General features: G+C 42.5%; 1 protein-coding gene across 1 annotated transcript in view; it reads left to right on the top strand.

Moving 5' to 3' along the window:
* Nucleotides 1–10,919, top strand: part of LOC137622832 (coiled-coil domain-containing protein 12-like) — a 56,619-nt gene extending 45,700 nt beyond the window's left edge. The window contains exon 4 of the mRNA XM_068353413.1: nucleotides 9,562–10,919. Within this exon, the coding sequence (XP_068209514.1) occupies nucleotides 9,562–9,777 (216 nt within the window). The 3' untranslated portion in view covers nucleotides 9,778–10,919. The remainder of the gene's footprint in view (nucleotides 1–9,561) is intronic.
* Nucleotides 10,920–22,105: the final 11,186 nt, after the last annotated feature.

The following is a 22,105-nucleotide window of genomic DNA, read 5'->3' as shown; positions in this document are numbered from 1 at the left end:
CAGTACTACTCCAGCATAGATATATTTGAAGATTAATTCAAATAAACCACTAGAGTTAAGCCTAAGGCTTAAACAGAGGGAAAGGGTTTGCCCCTTCCCCGAAGAGAAGGGAGCAAACGGGGAACAGATAATATTATAATGACCTAAGACAACCTAGCCTAGGCACTAAGAGAATCGATTACCTAATTCACCGAAACTCACACCAATACTATCTTGGAAGGTACTCGAAAAGGACTTATATGTATAACGTTGCCTAACGCTTAAAGCAATAAATTCACATTTGGAAGACTAATTATCATGCAGGAAGTACATAGGCCAACAACTAGCCTACGAAGACTAGTGTTGGCAGCCTTGGCAAAACTTCGCCAGGCACACTACTATCGCATCATAACAGAATTCCTAAATAAGCTAAGTAGCTAATATTTAAGCGCAAAGGGGCTGGGAACGTCGCTCTTGCTAACAAATAAATCCTATTCTAGCGAGCGACAGCATCCATGATGCCTCCAGCAGGCAACAGCTCTTGTATCAAAGATAACTCTTTTAATTACTTTAATTTTAACCAAGAGCCTACATTTATACATAAAAGAAATAGTACTCAACTTATCCGAGGCAGAAGAAGTTGGAGAAAGCATTATTAAGCGAGAAAATTCCAAGATTGGGTAGAAAACAGGGAAAACACACCGAGTCGTAGAGCTACGCAAAAAGGAATACAGATGGCGCCGTGAGCGGCGCAGGGCACGCTTTCGAAACGGGGAGGAGGGATGCCTTATGAACGGCTCCCCCCTTTCTTATCGTTTTCGTTTTCTTGCCATTTTACCCCTACGAAGTGTTAACTCTATTCGGGGTATAGATTGCTATGAGGCGTGTCAAGAATACGTCCACTGATATTTACGATATCCCTAAGGTCTTTTTAGGGATACTCGCTCCAGGAGTTAGAATTCTGGGTACCTGAAGGTAAATTCTCTGGGAATATCGCCGTAGTTGTAATATACCCTAGGAAGCTGCCTTTAAGGAACTTCCATCAGGACGACATGGCTTGAGCCCAAAAATTCCTTTAGACACAAATTATAGTCGTCAAATACTTGTTAGATTTTGTTTTGCCATTTTTTACAAGTTGCTTTTCTTGATTGTTTTGTTTTATTTGTTTTATCTTCTTTCTTTGTCTTTATGGAACATTCCACCTGAGTAGAATATTGGTATGTGATGTTTCTCATTATCATAGCTTTCATCTGTGCAGATTGATGTAAAAAGGAATACTCCTGGCTTTAGTCATAATTATAAAGAAATAAATTCCAGCAATTGTCTCTCTTAAACTCTTCTTGACAATTATCTCTCTTCAACTCTCTTTGACAATTATCTCTCTTACTTAAACTCTCCTTGACAATTATCTCTCTTAGACTCTTCTTGACAATTATCTCTGTTAAACTCTTCTTGACAATTATCTCACTTAAACTCTTCTTGACAGTATGGTATTCTTCAGTGTTTGTAATACTCTGTCAAGCCACCCAAATTAGACATGACACAAAATGTTGGGGACACACCCCTGATCAGTCTTTGTCATTTCAAAGAGAATAATGGGCATAAACAAGTACAGTACTGTACTTATCTAATACAGACAATGCCCTTTTTGTTCCCGTGCTATATTGGGGGACTCACCACAGAAAGCTCTAAGTCAGGATACAACAAAGCACTGTGTGTGAGATTAAGCTAAATCGTAATTAACCAATGTAAATGAGATATCTTTATTTTACTGTATTGCTTTTCTTTGTTAGTTCAAAGTGCTTTATCAGTGGCACAAAGTATATATTTCTCGAAACTATTTCTCTTGTGCTAAGAGTGTTTCACAAAAGTGGTTGTAGCTAATCTATTGTTTTTACACCCACTCTTAAACCGTGGTTTTATATTGTGGATACCCTACATTATGAGAGAATAAATTTAAGGAATGGATGTCAAAAGATGATAATATGTCAGGTATGTTCGGGGAATACACTCAGACTTAACCCTTTAACCCCCAGGCTATTTGGAAATTTCCAACCCTTAACCCCCAAGGGTTATTTTTTTTCAAGCACATTTTGCAGTATACTTTTTTATTTTGCTCTAACAGCCTTAATTTTTGTCATAGAGAGGTCAGGTTGGTCTCATTCTCTTGGAAAATGCCTGAAGTTTCTCAAAAAATTATCAAAAATATGTAAAAAAAAATTTGTATAGCATTTTTTTGCAAGGACGTACCGGTACGTCCATGGGGGTAAAGGGATGAGTTTTGTGAAACGTACCAGTACGTCCTTTGGGGGTAAAAGGGTTAAAGATAATCAATCAGAAAAGTACAGTATGTGGTTTATGCCAGACAATAGAATTTAATATAGGGATTAGTTACCTGACTAAACAGCAATATCATATTGCAAACAAATATGTTTTAACCTGTTTTATAGTTTTAGAGGGAATACAGTAGGTCCTCAACTACTGTAATAAAACAATATATTATTATTATTATTATTATTATTTCCTAGTTGGAAAAGCAGGATGCTATAAGCCGAGGGGCCCCAACAGGGAAAATAGCCCAGTGAGGAAAGGAAATAAAGAAAAATGAAATATTTTAAGTAGTGATATCATGAAAATAAATTTTTCAATATCAAACTTACCCGATGATCATATAGCTGCATCCCTGCTGCCCGACAGAAAAAATCTACGGGCGGAATACGCCAGCGATCGCTATACAGGTGGGGGTGTACATCAACAGCGCCATCTGTCAAGTAGGTACTCAAGTACTCGATGTCAACAAAGAACCAATTTTCCCTCTGTCGTGCCACAGGCAAGACCTACTAAATACGCCGTCCCTAACTGGATTTGTTTTCACAACGATTTGGTGAAGTACACTACAGTATTCCAGTTTTGAGCTTTCGCTATGCAGGGGTTTTATCTTCATTTCAAAACTTGAACTCGTTTTGGATAGATTTAATTATGGTGACGAAGAGAGTATGGACTCTCTTTCACTTTTAAATGGCCGACCCTTCCCTTAGACGGAAGTGTTGGTGACGAAGAGAGTATGGACTCTCTTTCACTTTTATGGCCGACCCTTCCCTTAGACGGAAGTGTGTTTAGGTTTTTGGTATTATAAACTTATAAAAATTAATTTTTATGTTTGTTTATATGCGACCTTTCCTAATAGTAGGCGGTCCTTACTTGGAACCGAAGTTAATTAACATTGAGCCCGTCATATCGTATTTACCTTTTAAGAATTTATACCTTTTTAATTTTAATGTTTTTGAAAGAATTTCTTTGATAGTCTCGTACTGTTTTCAAAGATGAACTAACGTTTAGTTTAGTCTCCGCAGTTGTTGACGTTCAGAACGTTCAACATGCGCTCTATCGTTACGATAGAGAGAGAGTATTTCACGGTTTCACGTTGCAGTAAGAGTAAACCGATTCTAGCGTTTCGTTCATTCTTTCTTAGCTTAAATGGTTTAAATTCTAAATAAAGGAACTTTTTATTTGGGAAACCTTTCAGTTTTTTCCTTTAGCAAATAATATGTTTTAACGATATATAATTGGGCTCTTCTCTCAGGTTCTAAGTCAGAGAGAAGAGAGAGAGGGATAGAGACGGAGGGAGAGAGAGGAGAATAAACGTTTCGTTCAAGCGGGTAACGTTGTTCTCGTTTTTTACTCTTCTCCCTAGTCGCTGTAGGGGAAGAAGGTAAAACGTTTCTAGAGTTTTATTCTTGTTCCCAGGCTTAACGTAGTTTATTTGATCTAGTGTTTAGTCTCTTTTCCAGCCACTGAATTCTTTATCTTTTATTATGTTTTTCTGTTGCATTGTAAACTGTTTTCGCAATTACTACCTTTTAATGAAGGATAGGATTGCGTGTTTCAGGTAGAAATCAGTTAAAGTTTCGATTTCAGTGAAATAAGTGCAAACAGAAAATCAAAAGTGATAAAGTGATATGCGCAAAGTGTTACAGTGTTGCGTTCGAGGGTTCGTCTGTTCGTGCCAGTTGTTCACCTAGTCCGATACCTCTTACAAGCTCCCAAGCCCAGGGGAGAAGTAATGTCGAACGACTTATGGGTTCCACAGGCCTTGATCGACGAACAGACGTTTCCCTCCGTGGTTTCGGGTGTATCTACACACGTTGCCGACGTGATCACCCCACCCACACAAAGACGAGAGAGCCCATTTATTCCTCGTCTGCGGAAGAGGTTTCTCGTAAGAAACCATGGACCAAATCTTGCAGCTTTTTAAGTGCAAGTCGGTCCCTTCCGCGTAAGTCCAACGGCCTAGGTGTAGCCACTGGGTCAGTTCGGACTCGCTGCAGTCATCCGACGACTGCACACCTCCCAAGAGAGGCAAGGTGGTACCGCAACAGGCAGTAACTCCGTCTGTTGCCGCACCAGCTGTTTTAGACCCTCAGTCACAACGGACAGTAGCTCCGTTTGTTGCCGTCTTTTGTAGACCCTAGTGGTCCATGCTGCAGACTATGCAGTCTCAGCTTGCTTCCTTCATGCAGGAGTATCGTGCTGAGAAGGTTGACACTGCAGACGCATGTTCATGCTGCACCCTCCGTTGACATGCGTGAGCTACCGCATCAGCAGTGGGAAGGTGCTGTCAAGCTGCCGTGTTTTGACGCAATGCGGCATGCTCCGCAACCCACGGCAGTCCCTCCCACGCACCAGCACTCCGCTTTTGTTGTTGCCAGCTCCCACACTCCGACTGCGGAGAAGGTTGACGATGCACCCGTTGGCCTACAGCCTGCCACGGTTGTGCGCCCAGCATGGCTGCCTGCTCCCACACTCTTGTTGTGAGAGCTCCTCCACCCATGCGCAGTCGACCCTGCCAGACGCATGCTGACTCCCACAGACACACGGAGCACTCCGTTGCCGTGCGTGAGCTACCACAAGCTGCCGTGTTTTGACACGGTGTGTCAGCCTCCACAACACACTGTGGTTACCGCCACTCGCCCGCAGCAGACTAGTCAGTCAGGAGTTGAGGCTTCCCCACACAGCTTTGGTTGTTGCCAACTCACAGACTGTCAAGCAGTTACATGACGTTGCCTTCTGGTCTGCTACTAATGCACCAGTGCTGTATGTCCTCACGCACCTGTTGTGGTTGACAGTTCAGTTTTTGACAGTTCACAGACTGTCAAGCAGTTACATAACGTTGCCTTCTGGTCTGCTGCTTATGCACCAGTGAATCCCTCACTGAGATAACCTAGCTTTTCTCGGACATGGTTCCTGTAGATGAGAAAGTGCTGTTCTCCCTCCTTCTGATATTCCCTTGAGGACTCTGTCATTTGGAAAGGAGCCTTAAGCTGCTTAGCCTCCTATGGACTTTATTTAAAGCATAACATGCTTCCAGGGATGGTAAATGGTTCCGCTTCAGTCGCTAACCCCGTCTGTTGCCACACCTGCTCCCATAGACCTTGGGCTTTGTTGCAAGACATGCAGTCCAAGCTTAGTCCTTGATAGAGGATTTTTTACGGAGAAGAACCTTCTAGCCAACAACCTTCCTACCGGTTGGTTGTACGCCCTGTTGACGCTGAGGTATCCTACTCACGTCCGCCAGTTGAGATGGTTCCTCCACCGGTGCGACCCAGTGTGGGTTGCCAGTCGCACGTTGACGTTTAGCGACTCTCGGAGGTGGTTGTGGACGTTCAGTGTGTCACTAGGAAGACGTTCAACAACCAGCAGAGGTGACTTGTTGTGACGCAGTGCGGCAACCTCAGCAACCCGATTAGGGGTTGTCTGCACAACCCAGACAGTCTAGACAGTTTCGGGTTGTCGCTGTACTTCCTCGCGTCCCCATGGTTGACAGTTCACAGACTGTGCAGCAGTACCATGATCTTGTGTCCGGCTCCGTCACGCATCCATCAGTGCGACCGGATTCAGCGAGTCAGACGTTGCCCACTCCGTTGCCGTTTCCTCATCAGTTTCGGATGAGGAACCCTCTGATGAGGACATGGCTGAACAAGACGATCAACCCCCAGCCCTGCTATCCATCCAGAAGATGCTGAAGAAGGAACACGGCCCTGTCAGGCTGTGGATGAGTCTGGTTAGGACACTGTCATCCGTGGTTCATTTGGTGTCACTTGGAAGACTACACCTCCGTCCTCTTCGGTATCATCTAGCTCTTCACTGGAAAAGGACAAGACGCTAGAAGCGGTCTCGATCCCGGTTTCCGGAAGATAAGTCTGGTCTGACTTGATGAAAGGACTTTATCAACCTTTGAAAGGGTCTTCCCCTGACTGTTCAGACTCCCAACCACGTTCTCTTCTCAGACGCATCGGACGTAGGCTGGGGTGCGACCTTAGGCGGTAGGGAATGCTCGGGATTATGGAACTCGAGTCAAAGGACAATGCATTTCAACTGCAAGAAGCTTCTGGCAGTACGTCTGACCTGGAAAAGCTTCAGGTCTCTCCTTCAAGGCAAAGTAGTGGAGGTGAACACGGTCAACTCCCTGCTTTGAGGTACATCTCCTAGCAAGGAGGGACCTACTCTCTGACATGGTACGAGTTCGCAAGTGACCTCCTCTCCTGTTCAACAGGTCTAGACTTTTCACTAGTAACGAGTTTCATCCAAGGCAACTTGAATGTCTTAGCAGATTGTCTCAGTAGGAAGGGACAATAATTCCAACATATTGGACCCTCCACAAGGATGTATGCAAGAGACTTTGGGTCACCTGGGGCCAGCCAACCATAGATCTCTTCGCAACCTCGATGTCCAAGAGGCTCTCAATACTTTGCTCACCTATCCCGGACCCAGCAGTAGTTCTTATAGATGCCTTTCTACTAGATTGGTCTCATCTAGATCTATATGCATTCCCTCCGTTCTAGATTGTCAACAAGGTACTGCAGAAGTTCGCCTCTCACGAAGGGACAAAGTTGACGCTAGTTGCTTCCCTCTGGCCCGCGAGAGAATAACTTACCGAGGTACTTCGATGGCTAGTAGACGTTCCCAGAACTCTTCCCCTAAGGGTGGACCTGCTACGTCTGCCACGCGTAAGAAGGTACTCCAAGGCCTCCACGCTCTTCGTCTCACTGCCTTCAGAGTATCGAAAGACTCTCGAGAACTAGAGGTTTTTCAAAGGAGGCAACCAGAGCGATTGCTAGAGCAAGGAGAACATCCACCCTTAGAGTCTACCAATCGAAGTGGGAAATCTTCCGAAACTGGTGCAAGTCAGTATCCGTATCCTCGACCAGTACCTCTGTAACTCAAATAGCTGACTTCCTCTTATATCTGAGGAAAGAGCGATCTCTTTCAGCTCCCACTATCAAGGGTTACAGAAGCATGTTGGCATCAGTCTTCCGTCACAGAGGCTTAGATCTTTCCAACAATAAAGATCTACAGGACCTCCTTAAGTCTTTTGAGACCACGAAGGAGCGTCGTTTGGTTACACCTGGTTGGAATTTAGACGTGGTTCTAAGATTCCTTATGTCAGACAGGTTCGAACCACTTCAATCAGCCTCCCTGAAAGATCTCACCTTTAAGACTCTTTTCCTGATATGCTTAACCACAGCTAAAAGAGTCAGTGAGATTCATGCCTTCAGCAAGAACATCGGATTCTCATCCGAAACGGCTACATGTTCTACATCTTGGTTTTCTAGCCAAACACGAGCTGCCTTCTCGGCCTTGACCAATATCGTTCGATATTCCAAACTTATCGTATGGTTGGAAATGAACTAGAAAGAGTATTATGTCCTGTAAGAGCTCTTAAGTTCTATTTTAAACCTTTACGAGGCCCGTCTGAAGCTTTAGGGTGTTCAGTTAAGAATCCATCTTTGCCTATGTCAGAGAATTCTTTATCCTATTTTTATCAGACTGTTAATACGAGAAGCTCATTCCCTTCTGAATGAGGAAGACCAAGCTTGGCTGAAGGTAAGGACACACGAAGTTAGAGCTGTCACAACTTCCGTGGCCTTTAAACAAAATAGATCTCTGCAAAATATATTCGACGCAACCTATTGGAAAAGCAAATCAGTGTTCGCGTCTTTTATCTTAAGAATGTCCAGTCTCTTTACGAGAACTGCTACACTCTGGGACCATTCGTAGCAACGAGTGCAGTAGTGGTGGGGGCTCCACCACTACAATTCCCTAATTCCAGAACCTTTTTAATCTTTCTCTTGAAATATTTTTGGGTTGTCCGGAAGGCTAAGAAGCCTTTCGCATCCTACTTGATTTGGCGGGTGGTCAAAATCATTTCTTGAGAAGCGCCTAGATTAGAGGTTTTGATGAGGACCTTTAGTATGGGTTGCAACCCTTCATACTTCAGCTCCTAGGAGTCGCTCAGCATCCTATGAGGATCGCAAGGCTCAGTAAGGAAGACGTACTTAAAAAGGCAGAGTAATTGTTCAAGTCGTCTTCCTTACCAGGTACTTATTTATTTTATGCTTGTTATTTTGAATAACTGCTAAAATGAAATACGGAATACTTAGCTCATAATGTCAACTTGTAATGCTGGTCTCTACCCACCCCCCTGGGTGTGAATCAGCTATATGATCATCGGGTAAGTTTGATATTGAAAAATGTTATTTTCCTTAGTAAAATAAATTTTTGAATATACTTACCCGATGATCATAAATTAAAGGACCCACCCTTCCTCCCCAATAGAGAACCAGTGGGACAGAGGAGAAAATTGGTTCTTTGTTGACATCGAGTACTTGAGTACCTACTTGACAGATGGCGCTGTTGATGTACACCCCCACCTGTATAGCGATCGCTGGCGTATTCCGCCCGTAGATTTTTTCTGTCGGGCAGCAGGGATGCAGCTATATGATCATCGGGTAAGTATATTCAAAAATTTATTTTACTAAGGAAAATAACATATTTCCTATAAAAACTACAAAAACTTTAACAAAACAAGAGGAAGAGAAACTAGATAGAAGTGTGCCCGAGTGTACCCTCAAGCAAGAGAACTCTAACCCAAGACAGTGGAAGGCCATGGTACAGAGGTTATGGCACTACCCAAGACTAGAGGACAATGGTTTGATTTTGAAGTGTCCTTCTCCTAGAAGAGCTGCTTACCATAGCTGAAGAGTCTCTTCTACCCTTACCAAAAGGAAAGTAGCCACTGAACAATTACAGTGCAGTAGTTAACCCCTTGGGTGAAGAAGAATTGTTTGCCAATCTCAGTGTTGTCAGGTGTATGAGGACAGGAGAATTTGTAAAGAATAGGCCAGACTATTCGGTGTCTGTGTAGGCTAAGGGAAAGAACCGTAACCAGAGAGAAGGGTCTTATGTAATACTGTCTGGCCAGTCAAAGGACCCCATAACTCTCTAGCGGTAGTATCTCAACGGGCGGTTGGTGCCCAAGTAAGCAAAACATTATTTGTGATAACCTGATATTTATTTCATATGAAACCTGACTCTTTGTTGACTTTTGTAGCTGGAAAGCATAGGCAGGGAATTCATGTTAGGCCTAACCTAGGCCACAATTCAATAAAATTACACTTACAAACAGCTTCCTGGAATCAATTAAGTTTGTAAGTTAAGGACCTCTGTACAGTAATGTTGTACTATACCGTATACATAGTTATGAGGTCTTATAAAACCAATACATATTTTACCTTCTTTCAGGTTGAGATCAGTAATTTGGCCCCCAAAAAGATAACTTTCGATCTGAAACGAGGGATTCAATCACAGTTGGACAAGCTGGAGCGGAGGACTGACAAGGCAATTGCAGAACTTATTAGACAGAGATTAAAGGAAGGCAAGCAGCAGGATTTCTTGATTGCTGTGAACGCCGGTGCACAGGTCAATCGAAGAGCTGGCTTTGATTCTGATGAAGATTAGACTTGTATTCATTGTGAAACAGTATTGTATTATTCGTTGTGAAATACCCCATCACAACTAAAATTATTACCTGTAAGGACATTCTCAATTTTGGCAATATTTTTATACATTAATACATATTAAAATACTAAGGCTCTAGTATGTTAAAGTATATTAAAAAAAAGAATTTTATTGCACCTGAATATAAATATGTAAAACTGATCCTTCCTTAAATAATTTATTTCAATACTTAACACTAGTATACATATTGTATTTCATATGATATATTATGTGATTTTAGGGGAAATAAATGATTGAATGTTGCAGGCAAGCTGATGGAAATGGTATTTCTTGAAGCAAATAAAGTATAATTGGTCTGTTATCTATAATTTGCAGGGATTTGTTCAAAGACGCTCATGAAAATACCTGTAGATATTTTATAAGTGTTTGTAATGGTTGTTAAAACTGGAAATAGCTACAATATCTTGATTTAAATCTTATAAATAAAATTCAGTTAAAGTTAGTACCCTTAGCATAGTACCACATCCAGAAGAAATATTGCGTGCAGAATAGATGCGTTAATGCCTCAAGAACATCCATTCTGAGGATAGCAGTTTAAGAAGACCAATGAGTCATGTTTTATAGAATTATATGATTTGCCTGAGGGATTTAAACTTATATGAGAGGTTAGAATTAGCGCATGGCAAAGTGGAAGAAGTTTTGTAGGTTTGCGTGGGAAGAACATAAAAAGACAAAGTGAAAAGCAGTAAAGCGTGGCTTGAGAGATCCTGCAAAGAACCTATTGTACCATCTACAGTGTGCCATGCAAAATATACTGCATGGTACTCCCTTTAGGGTGCTAGAGTTTAACCTCTGCCATTTTGTATTGATTATTTGAAATTGTTTTCTCAGATCTTGTATATTTATTTTCAATATTAGCTATTTTGGATATCAAGTGTATTAAAATTACCCTTTTTACCTTAGATGTCAACCTTTTAATTTTTCTTTTTTCATACATACCCATTATAGTCTTGGTTTTTGTAGTCTTCATTTCAACTGAATTTTTTCTCTGATCCACAGTGATCAGTTTTGAAAATCTTTCACTTCTTATTTGGAAAGGAAAATGTGGCTAAAAAAAATTTATGTATGAAATTTACAGTAGTAAAATTTTCAATTTAACCATAGACTTAGGTGTTATTTCTATACTAAGACTCCTTTCAGTTCTTTTAAGATGATTCTTTAGCATCCTCAGAAGAGCATTTTTTCAATGTGACTCATTTTTTATCAGCTCTGGAGATCACAAGAATTCACTTTTTACACAGATATTATTTGGAAACTCAGAAACCAGATTTAAAACTACAGGGCTTGGTCAAATAATGAATATGTGCTTTGAATATAATTATTATTATAATTACATGTCAAGATGCTTTTCAAGATGGAGAAGCAAAATACTACTGTACTAGCCAAATGGCCCAAGTAAGAAAAGCAGCCAGAAATTGAGAAGAAAAGACTTGGTTTTGTTGCAGAGCTGCGTGGGAATACATGATAAGTCGAAAGGAGAGTCGGTGAATCTGGAAAAAGGTAGTGGCAAAAACATTGATTACTCTGCTATGTGAGTACCAGTATCCCATAAGGTTCATTCACTTTTAAGATGTGAAACTTTGTCTATTTTTTCTTCTTTTTTTTTTCACTTGTGCAAATATGTTATTTTCATTAGTAAAATAAATTTTTGAATATACTTACCCGATGATCATATAGCTGTCAGCTCTGCTGCCCGACAGAAAAAACCTACGGGCGGAATACGCCAGCGATCGCTATACAGGTGGGGGTGTACATCAACAGCGCCATCTGTCGAGTAGGTACTCAAGTACTCTATGTCAACACAGAACCAATTTTCTCCTCGGTCCACTGGGTCTCTATTGGGGAGGAAGGGTGGGTCCTTTAAATTATGATCATTGGGTAAGTATATTCAAAAATTTATTTTACTAATGAAAATAACATTTTTCAATATTAAACTTACCCGATGATCATATAGCTGATTCACACCCAGGGGGGTGGGTAGAGACCAGCATATATGTTAACCTTAAGAGCTAAGTATTCCGTATTTCATTTTAGCAGTTATTCAAAATAACAAACATAAAATTAATAAGTACCTGGTAAGGAAGTCGACTTGAACAATTACTCTGCCTTTTTTAAGTACGTCTTCCTTACTGAGCCTCGCGATCCTCACAGGAGGCTGAGCGACTCCTAGGAGCTGAAGTATGAAGGGCTGCAACCCATACTAAAGGACCTCATCACAACCTCTAATCTAGGCGCTTCTCAAGAAAGAATTTGACCACCCGCCAAATCAACCAGGATGCGAAAGGCTTCTTAGCCTTCCGGACAACCCAAAAAACAACAATAAAAAGCATTTCAAGAGAAAGATTAAAAAAGGTTATGGGATTATGGGAATGTAGTGGCTGAGCCCTCACCCACTACTACACTCGCTGCTACGAATGGTCCCAGGGTGTAGCAGTTCTCGTAAAGAGACTGGACATCTTTAAGGTAAAATGATGCGAACACTGACTTGCTTCTCCAATAGGTTGCATCCATTACACTCTGCAGAGATCTGTTTTGTTTGAAGGCCACTGAAGTTGCGACAGCTCTAACTTCATGTGACCTTACCTTCAGCAAAGCATGGTCCTCCTCATTCAGATGGGAATGAGCTTCTCGAATTAAAAGCCTGATATAATAAGAAACTGCATTCTTCGACATTGGTAAAGAAGGTTTCTTAATGGCACACCATAAAGCTTCTGATTGTCCACGTAATGGCTTAGTCCGTTTCAAATAGTACTTAAGAGCTCTTACTGGGCATAGTACTCTTTCTTGTTCATTTCCAACCAAACTAGCAAGGCTTGGAATTTCGAACGATTTGGGCCAAGGACGAGAAGGAAGTTCGTTTTTGGCTAAAAAACCAAGCTGTAAGGAACATGTAGCCGTTTCAGATGTAAATCCAATGTTCCTGCTGAAGGCGTGTATCTCACTGACTCTTTTAGCTGTTGCTAAGCAGACGAGGAAAAGAATTTTCAAAGTGAGATCTTTAAAAGAGGCTGATTGAAGTGGCTCGAACCTTGCTGACATAAGGAATCTTAGTACCACGTCTAAGTTCCAACCTGGTGTGGCCAACCGACGCTCCTTCGTGGTCTCAAAAGACTTAAGGAGGTCCTGTAGATCTTTGTTGTTAGACAGATCTAAGCCTCTGTGACGGAAGACTGCTGCCAACATGCTTCTGTAACCCTTGATCGTGGGGGCTGAAAGGGATCTTTCCTTCCTTAGGTATAACAGGAAGTCAGCTATCTGAGTTACAGAGGTACTGGTTGAGGATACTGATTTGGACTTGCACCAACTTCGGAAAACTTCCCACTTCGACTGGTAGACTTTGAGAGTGGATGTCCTCCTAGCTCTAGCAATCGCTCTGGCTGCCTCCTTCGAAAAGCCTCTAGCTCTCGAGAGTCTTTCGATAGTCTGAAGGCAGTCAGACGAAGAGCGTGGAAGCTTGGGTGTACCTTCTTTACATGCGGCTGACGCAGAAGGTCCACTCTTAGGGGAAGTGTTCTGGGAACGTCTACTAGCCATTGCAGTACCTCGGTGAACCATTCTCTCGCGGGCCAGAGGGGAGCAACCAACGTCAACCGTGTCCCTTCGTGAGAGGCGAACTTCTGCAGTACTCTGTTGACAATCTTGAACGGGGGGAACGCATAAAGGTCTAGATGGGACCAATCCAGAAGAAAGGCATCTATGTGAACTGCTGCTGGGTCCGGAATCGGTGAACAATAATTTGGGAGCCTCTTGGTCATCGAGGTTGCGAACAGATCTATGGTGGGTTGGCCCCACAATGCCCATAGTTTGTTGCATACATTCTTGTGAAGGGTCCACTCTGTTGGGATGATTTGACCCTTCCGGCTGAGGCGGTCTGCCATGACATTCATGTCGCCTTGAATGAACCTCGTTACAAGGGATATGTTTCGATCTCTTGACCAGGTGAGGAGGTCCCTTGCGATCTCGTACAACTTCATCGAATGAGTCCCTCCTTGCTTGGAGATGTACGCCAGTGCAGTGGTGTTGTCGGAGTTCACCTCCACCACCTTGCCTAGAAGGAGGGACTTGAAGCTTCTCAAGGCCAGATGAACTGCCAGTAGCTCCTTGCAGTTGATGTGTAACTCGCTTTGAACCGCATTCCACGTGCCCGAGCATTCCCGACCGTCCAACGTCGCACCCCAGCCCGTGTCCGATGCGTCCGAGAAGAGAAGGTGGTCGGGGGTCTGAACAGCCAGTGGCAGACCCTCCCTGAGGAGAATGTTGTTCTTCCACCAAGTCAGTGACGACTTCATCTTCTCGGAAATAGGAACTGAGACCGCTTCTAGCGTCTTGTCCTTTCTCCAGTGAGCAGCTAAGTGAAACTGAAGGGGGCGAAGGTGGAGTCTCCCTAACGCGATGAACTGGTCCAGTGATGAAAGTGTCCCTATCAGACTCATCCACTGTCTGACCGAACACCGGTCCTTCTTCAGCATGGACTGGATGCATTCTTGGGCTTGACTGATTCTGGGGGCCGACGGAAAAGCCCGAAAAGCTTGACTCTGAATCTCCATTCCTAGGTAAACTATAGTTTGGGATGGGACGAGTTGGGACTTTTCTATATTGACCAGGAGAACCAATTCCTTGGTCAGATCTAGAGTCCACTGTAGATTCTCCAGACAGCGACGACTTGACGCAGCTCTTAAAAGCCAGTCGTCCAAATAGAGGGAGGCTCTGATGTTTGCTAAATGCAGGAATTTGGCAATATTCCTCATCAGTTTGGTAAAAACTAGAGGTGCCGTGCTTAGGCCAAAGCACAGGGCTTGGAACTGGTATACGACCTTCCCGAAAACGAACCTTAGAAAAGGTTGGGAATCTGGGTGGATGGGGACGTGAAAGTACGCGTCCTTTAGGTCTAACGAGACCATCCAGTCTTCCTTCCTGACCGATGCTAGAACCGACTTTGTCGTCTCCATGGTGAACGTCTGCTTTGTGACAAAGACATTCAGAGAACTGACGTCTAGCACCGGTCTCCACCCTCCTGTCTTCTTCGGCACTAAGAAGAGGCGGTTGTAGAAGCCCGGGGATTGATGGTCCCGGACTATGACTACCGCTCCCTTTTGTAGTAAGAGAGACACCTCTTGCTGTAAAGCTAGCCTCTTTTCCTCCTCTCTGTACCTGGGAGAGAGGTTGATGGGAGTCGTTACTAGAGGGGGCTTGCGCAAGAGTGGTATCTTGTACCCCTCCCTGAGTAACTTCACAGACTGTGCGTCTGCGCCCCTGTTCTCCCAGGCCTGCCAGTAGTTCTTGAGCCTGGCTCCCACTGCTGTCTGAAGAAGGTGGCAGTTAGACTCTGCCTCTAGAGGACTTGGAACCCTTCTTCTTACTCCCACGTTGACTTCCGGCACGAGCACCTCCTCTGCTGGAGGCTCTGCCACGAAAGGGCGGAATGAACCTTGACGCTGGTGTGTCTATCCTAGGTCTAGGTATGGAGGGCAAAGGGGTGACTTTGCGTGCGGATGACGCCACCAGGTCATGGGTGTCTTTCTGGATCAAGGAGGCAGCAATCTCCTTGATTAACTCTTCAGGGAAGAGACACTTCGAGAGTGGAGCAAACATCAGCTCCGACTTTTGACATGGGGTGACTCCAGCTGACAAGAAGGAGCAAAGGTGATCTCGCTTCTTGAGTACCCCAGACACGAAAGAAGCCGCAAGCTCACTAGACCCATCCCTAATGGCTTTGTCCATGCAGGACATGATGAGCATGGAAGTCTCCTTATCAGAAGGGGAGGTCTTCCTGCTCAATGCTCCCAAACACCAGTCCAGGAAGTTAAAGACCTCGAAAGCGCGGAAAACTCCCTTCATAAGATGGTCCATGTCCGAAGGGGTCCAGCAAATCTTGGAGCGTCTCATAGCCAGCCTGCGGGGAGAGTCTACCAGACTTGAGAAGTCGCCCTGGGCAGAGGCAGGAACTCCCAAGCCGAGAACTTCTCCCGTGGCATACCAGACGCTAGATCTGGAAGCAAGCTTGACCGGGGGAAACATGAAGGATGTCTTTCCCAATTGCTTCTTGGACTGCAACCACTCTCCCAGTACCCTTAAGGCTCTCTTGGACGAGCGAGCGAGTACGAGCTTCGTAAAGGCAGGAGCTGCTGACTGCATGCCTAAAGCGAACTCAGAGGGAGGCGAGCGTGGTGCTGCAGACACAAACTGGTCTGGATACAAATCCTTAAAGAGCGCAAGCACTTTCCTAAAGTCTAAGGAGGGAGGCGTGGTCTTGGGTTCTTCGATGTCGGAGTGTTGGTCGTCAAGATGTGCAGCTTCGTCATCATCAGAGATACCATCGTCTGAATGTTGAGGAGGAAGAGGCAACGGAGTGGGCTGGACAGCTGAGTCCGGCAGCACGGGTGCATGCGTGGCTGCACTGGACCCAACATCATGCCACTGTTGGTCAGTCTGAGAACTGGCAACAACCAAAGCTGAGTGGGTGCGCAAAGAGTCTACACCCGACTGTGGAAGGATAGCGGAGACCACCGTGGGTTGCGGAGGCTGACGCACCGCGTCAAAACACGGCAGCCTAACTCCACCCTCCTGTTGTTGTGGTAGCTCACGCACGGCAACGGAGTGCTCCGTGCGTCTGTGGGAGTCAGCATGCGTCTGGCAGGGTCGACTGCGCATGGGTGGAGGAGCTCTCACAGCCGGAGTGTGGGAGCAGGCAGCCTCAGCGTCTGCTGGGCGCACAACCGTGGCAGGTTGTAGGTTAACGGGTGCAGTGTCAACCTTCTCCGCAGCCGGAGTGTGGGAGGAGGCAGCCTCAGCGTGAGCTGGGCGCACAACCGTGGCAGGTTGTAGGCTGACGGGAGCAGTGTCAACCTTCTCCGCACGAAACTCCTGCATAACCGCAGCTAACTGAGTCTGCATAGACTGCAGTAAAGACCACTTAGGGTCTACAAAAGCGGCAACAGACGGAGCTACTGTCCGTTGAGACTGAGGGTCTAAAACAGCGGGTGCGGCAACAGACGGAGTTACTGCCTGTTGCGGTACCACTTTGCCTCTCTTGGGAGGTGTGCAGTCGTCGGAGGACTGCAGCGAGTCCGAACTGACCCAGTGGCTACACCTGGGCCGTTGGACTAGCTCGGAAGGGACCTTACGCTTAAGAGGCCGTGAGACCTTGGTCCATCGTTTCTGTCTAGAAACCTCTTCCGCAGACGAGGACAAAATGGGCTCACTCGTCTTCTTGTGGGTGGGACGATCTCGGTAAGATACGTCCGAAACCACGGAGGGTACGTCTGTACGCTGATTAAAGCCTGTCGAACCCTTTGGTCGTACGACATTGCTTCTCCCCTGGGCTTGGGAGCTTGCAAGAGGTCCCGGACTGGGAGGACGACAGGCACGAACAGACGCACCCTCATGCGTAACACTGACACTTTTCACTGCACTGACACTCACTTCACTTCCCACTGCACTTTTACCTTTCAACTCTCTGACATCAGCCATGAGTTGATTGCGGTCATTAGCCAATGACTCGACTCTCTCACCTAGAGCCTGAATGGCACGCATCATATCCGCCATTGAAGGTTGATGAGAGCTAGCAGGGGGGTCGGGTGCAACCACTACAGGGGAAGGAATAGGTTGAGGGGCATGGGGAGAGGAAAAATCAATTGAGCGAGACGAACTCCTCCTGATCCTATCCTTCTCTAGCCTACGTGCATATTTCAGGAATTCTTGAAACCCGAATTCCGAAAGCCCAGCGCATTCCTCACATCGATCTTCCAATTGACAGGCTTTACCCCTACAATTGGAACAAACGGTGTGCGGATCGATAGAGGCCTTCGGAAGACGCCTTGAACAGTCCCTAGCGCTACATTTCCTGTACTTGGGGACTTGAGAAGGGTCAGACATCTTGAATTAGTCAAAGGGGGGAAGTCAAAATCTATCCAAGTCGTCAACAAATAATCCAAATCCAAAAAAGAATGCAAGGAAGTATTGAAGATAACTTCTGCACAGCGATAGCTAATAACTAGAGATGAATACTTCACCAAATAACGTGAAATTCAATCCAGAAAACAAGAGCGTATTCAGTAGGTCTTGCCGGTGGCACGACAGAGAGAAAATTGGTTCTGTGTTGACATAGAGTACTTGAGTACCTACTCGACAGATGGCGCTGTTGATGTACACCCCCACCTGTATAGGGATCGCTGGCGTATTCCGCCCGTAGGTTTTTTCTGTCGGGCAGCAGAGCTGACAGCTATATGATCATCGGGTACTGTAAGTTTAATATTGAAAAATGCATGTTTTATGTATTGTACAGTGTTAGGGTATTTATACTTTTACTTCAATCTTTTCAATAAATTTTCTATCTAAAGGAATACTATATGTAATGCAAGAATTTTGAAGAAGGAAAATTAAAGTGATGTAAAAGACAAGAAATCAAAAAGATCATTAATAGTCATAGTACAATGTTGAGGGTCAGTTTGTAGAGGGAATGAGAGAAGGTGGCCTGAAAAACAATATATGCCGTGTATACTGGGTGCCTTTGTGGAAAAAGGTTTAAAAACTGTAAAAATTATGAAAGATCATAAGATAGGTTTTCAATCCTTAATAACTGGGTGTGCTATGAACGTGGAACGTGAGAATTTTACAAATATGTTTTGTTGGTTCATCAAGATGTTGAATGAATTAGTTTGCTATAGCAGCTCTGGAATGATTTTAAGGGTGGCCTGGAATATGCTTGAATAATGTAAAAAAAATAAACTGAAATAGTCTTAGCAAGACATTTAGTTCGTAAAAAAATTTTACTTAGAAAATGGTTGTTTGTACTGTATGGCATACAGTTGCTTTGTAGCAGATATCCACTGCCTTTTATATCTACCCTGCAGAGAAGAAAGACCACTGCAAAACACTGAGCAGTCTCTGATATCCACTAATTCAAGGTGTGAAATAAATATTGGAAAGTATTGAGATCCCACAAGTGCAAAATGAAAGACTGGTCTTCATAGTAGGTTACTGTTGTCAGGGTACACTTTACTAGAGCCTGTGTCGCATGTAAGGTGCGGCAATCTTGAACAAATGAATGATACATTGTAGGCATTGCCTAATGGTCTTAGTAGTATACCTTTAGCTTCTAGCTGTACTTGCTTTATATCCTTAAAGTTTACTAGCGTTCCTGCTTCCTTTCTTCATTCTTGCTGTCCAACTGCTATCTTTTACTTAATAGTACCACTGCTGGTTTTCCCCCATTTGCGCTTGGGTGTTGAATAGCCTCACAGACCCCAGCACTGGGCTGTTAATGCTAAATTTATAAATCCAAAGAACAGTGGCTACCTGCTGTTTTCCTCCACTATCCTTTTATAGAAAGCTCTCACAAATTTGTATTATTGAAATTTTAATAATTTTTATGATCGATAGGAGTTTACAGAGACCTAGATAAATAAAAAAACAAGTTAAAACTTACCAGCAAGATTTGAAATACTCTTCCGAGTTGTAAGAACAGAACATGACTGATCTCTTTGTAAGATTTTCTTTTTCTTACAGTTAAGAATTCATGGTGATTCATGAGATAACGTGCTGTTTACTTCTGGTCTACTTTCACATAGAGCTCTCCCAGAGGGTGCAGATTGATCAACTTTGAAAACCATATCTTTTTTGTTATCTTTTCATAGTAGATACCCTATATGGAGAGGTATTGTACTTGCTTAAAATCATCAATAACTATTTCTGTAATTGACCCTAAATATAATATATCAGAAAATATACAAGCTAGTACTATCAGTACTCCTCATGTGTTGCACTGTAGGTATTTAAAGTCTCTGCACTGTCCCTATGGCCCATAAGTGAAACCACCTTTTAGCTTTCTACTTTACCTTCATTCCTGCTTCCTGTCTTCTATATTGCTGCTCGAACTCTTAACATCTCCTCATGTGTTGCACTGTAGGTATTTAAAGTCTCTACGCTGTAACTAAGGTCCATAACTGAAACCACCTTTTAGATTTTCACTTAACCTTCATTCCCGCTTCCTTTCTTCTATATTGCTGCTCGAACTCTTAACATATACTTCATGCTTCAACTCCAAGATTTTCTTTCACATGGATCTCAGTGCGGGACCATATGTACCAAATTCCAACATAAAATAAATTCAATGTTGGTATTTGGAGAAGACTGACTGGTCAAAGTGTAAATGGCTCAGTAACATTGGATCGATTCTATTCTTAAGTTATAGGCTTATTCCACTTAGTAGTTGAAACCTATCAATTCTACCTCTGGCTTTTAGAGTACGCATCTGTGACTTGACGCTGAAAAAACAAATTAAAAATATCCGGTAAATTATGAGAAGTGATGCACCCAAATTTCATCTGGTAATGAATCCAGCTCATTGACAGTCAAGGTCGGGTCTTGTATTGAATATCAACAGCAGAATCCTATATTTTGTTGTTTGAGAAAATGTGAGGAAGACAGTGGGTAAGTTAGCTATTAGCCCACCTCCACTTCAGAAGATCAAGGGACAAGCTGTGAGGAGCTGTTGAGAAGTGAGTATGCTGTCATTTTTTAACAATCTTTTAGTGGCTTGCATAAATCCATATAGTTCTCAGTGATATCATGGTAGGAAGTGAGCATTTTCAACTTCCAAATTAAGTATGTATAAAAAGGATATAATCTCCCAATTTTTAATGATGCAATTCAAAGCCCTGATGATATTGAATATGTTTTGAGGAATACAAATCTTATTTATCATCAGTATCACTAATAGAATATGTCATAATTAATGGCTTTCCCAATATGTGATGACTAGCTATTTTTTTAGTGGGGTTGGGGGAGAAAGGTCATTCGTCAAATAAATGTTTTGATATTTTTGCCTTTACTAGATAATGAAAAAGATTACAAATATATCATTGTTTTCATATCTAGAAGAAAAGATCATCTTAACCCCCCAGCTAAACAGTTATTATTTACTTTACTGTAGGTCTGCTTTTCTGGTCATATACTGTAGGGGAACCCTAATCTCTACAAGACCTTCACAGTCAGCTTCTTAGATAATACCAATTCCCTAATATCGCAAGAGGGTCTGCCCCTCTCTTTTATTCTTCTCCTGTACTTCTCTTTCTCCCTATTTCCTTAATCTTTCCCATCCCGAGTACCTGCTTTTGAGCTATAAACTGGATTGTATCCAGGGGTACTCTTCCTTTCCCCATATTCCACACTTCCCTATCATTATTATTATTATTATTATTATTATTATTATTATTATTATTATTATTATTATTATTATTCAGTCATTTTATCTTATAAGCCTACAGTCAAAAGCAGTCAGCATTTCACATAATATAGTACAACACTTACATCCAATTGCAGCATGAGCACTCAACATATTAATAATTCACATCAAAGTATCATTATGTGCCTCTAACTTTTTAACATCCATAAACCATGTGTTACTACATGAAGATGTGGTATCTTTAAAAGTTATTTATGGCTAGGGATGGCACAATGTGATAGATGTACTACTAATGAACTTTCTGGGTAGGTGTTAAAAGCAACTGATGATGTGAAAGTTTTCTGTACACGGATTTTATTCACTATATGCAATTCGAGTATAGTTATGGCAATGATTTTTTTTTCTAATCTTTTCTTTCAAATGCCCTCTGTGTTGAGGAAAAGACTGATGAAATTTCATTGTGTATCAATAAAGCAATAGGCTATGTGGAAGTTTTACAACACAAGAGATTCCGCCATATTTCAGCACTTAAAGGATGAATGTTCCTGGTCCTGTGGATATATATATATATATATATATATATATATATATATATATATATATATATATATATATATATATATATATATATATATATATATATATACATATATATATATACATATATATATATATATATATATATATATATATATATATATATATATATATATATATATATATATATATATATATATATTAGTGTATCCTTTCCCAATGGATGGGTGTAACTGGATATATATATATATATATATATATATATATATATATATATATATATATATATATATATATATATATATATATATACAGAGAGAGAGAGAGAGAGAGAGAGAGAGAGAGAGAGAGAGAGAGAGAGAGAGAGAGAGAGACTTGCTCTTTGTTATATAGGGGAGATTGTCTTTGTGTGTGCATGTGTGTGCATGAGAGAGAGCATAAAGAATAACTCATCAAAAGCTATTAACATTCACTACTTGATTTAAAAATAGGTGAAAAACCAATGGAAATATCAAATGTGAGATAGATTACTTAAAGTACGATAAC

This window comes from Palaemon carinicauda, chromosome 29, assembly GCF_036898095.1.
Source record: "Palaemon carinicauda isolate YSFRI2023 chromosome 29, ASM3689809v2, whole genome shotgun sequence".
NCBI classification, from domain to species: Eukaryota; Metazoa; Arthropoda; class Malacostraca; order Decapoda; family Palaemonidae; genus Palaemon; species Palaemon carinicauda.
The sequence above is the reverse complement of the archived record's forward strand: the minus strand, read 5'-3'. Positions and strand labels throughout refer to the sequence as shown.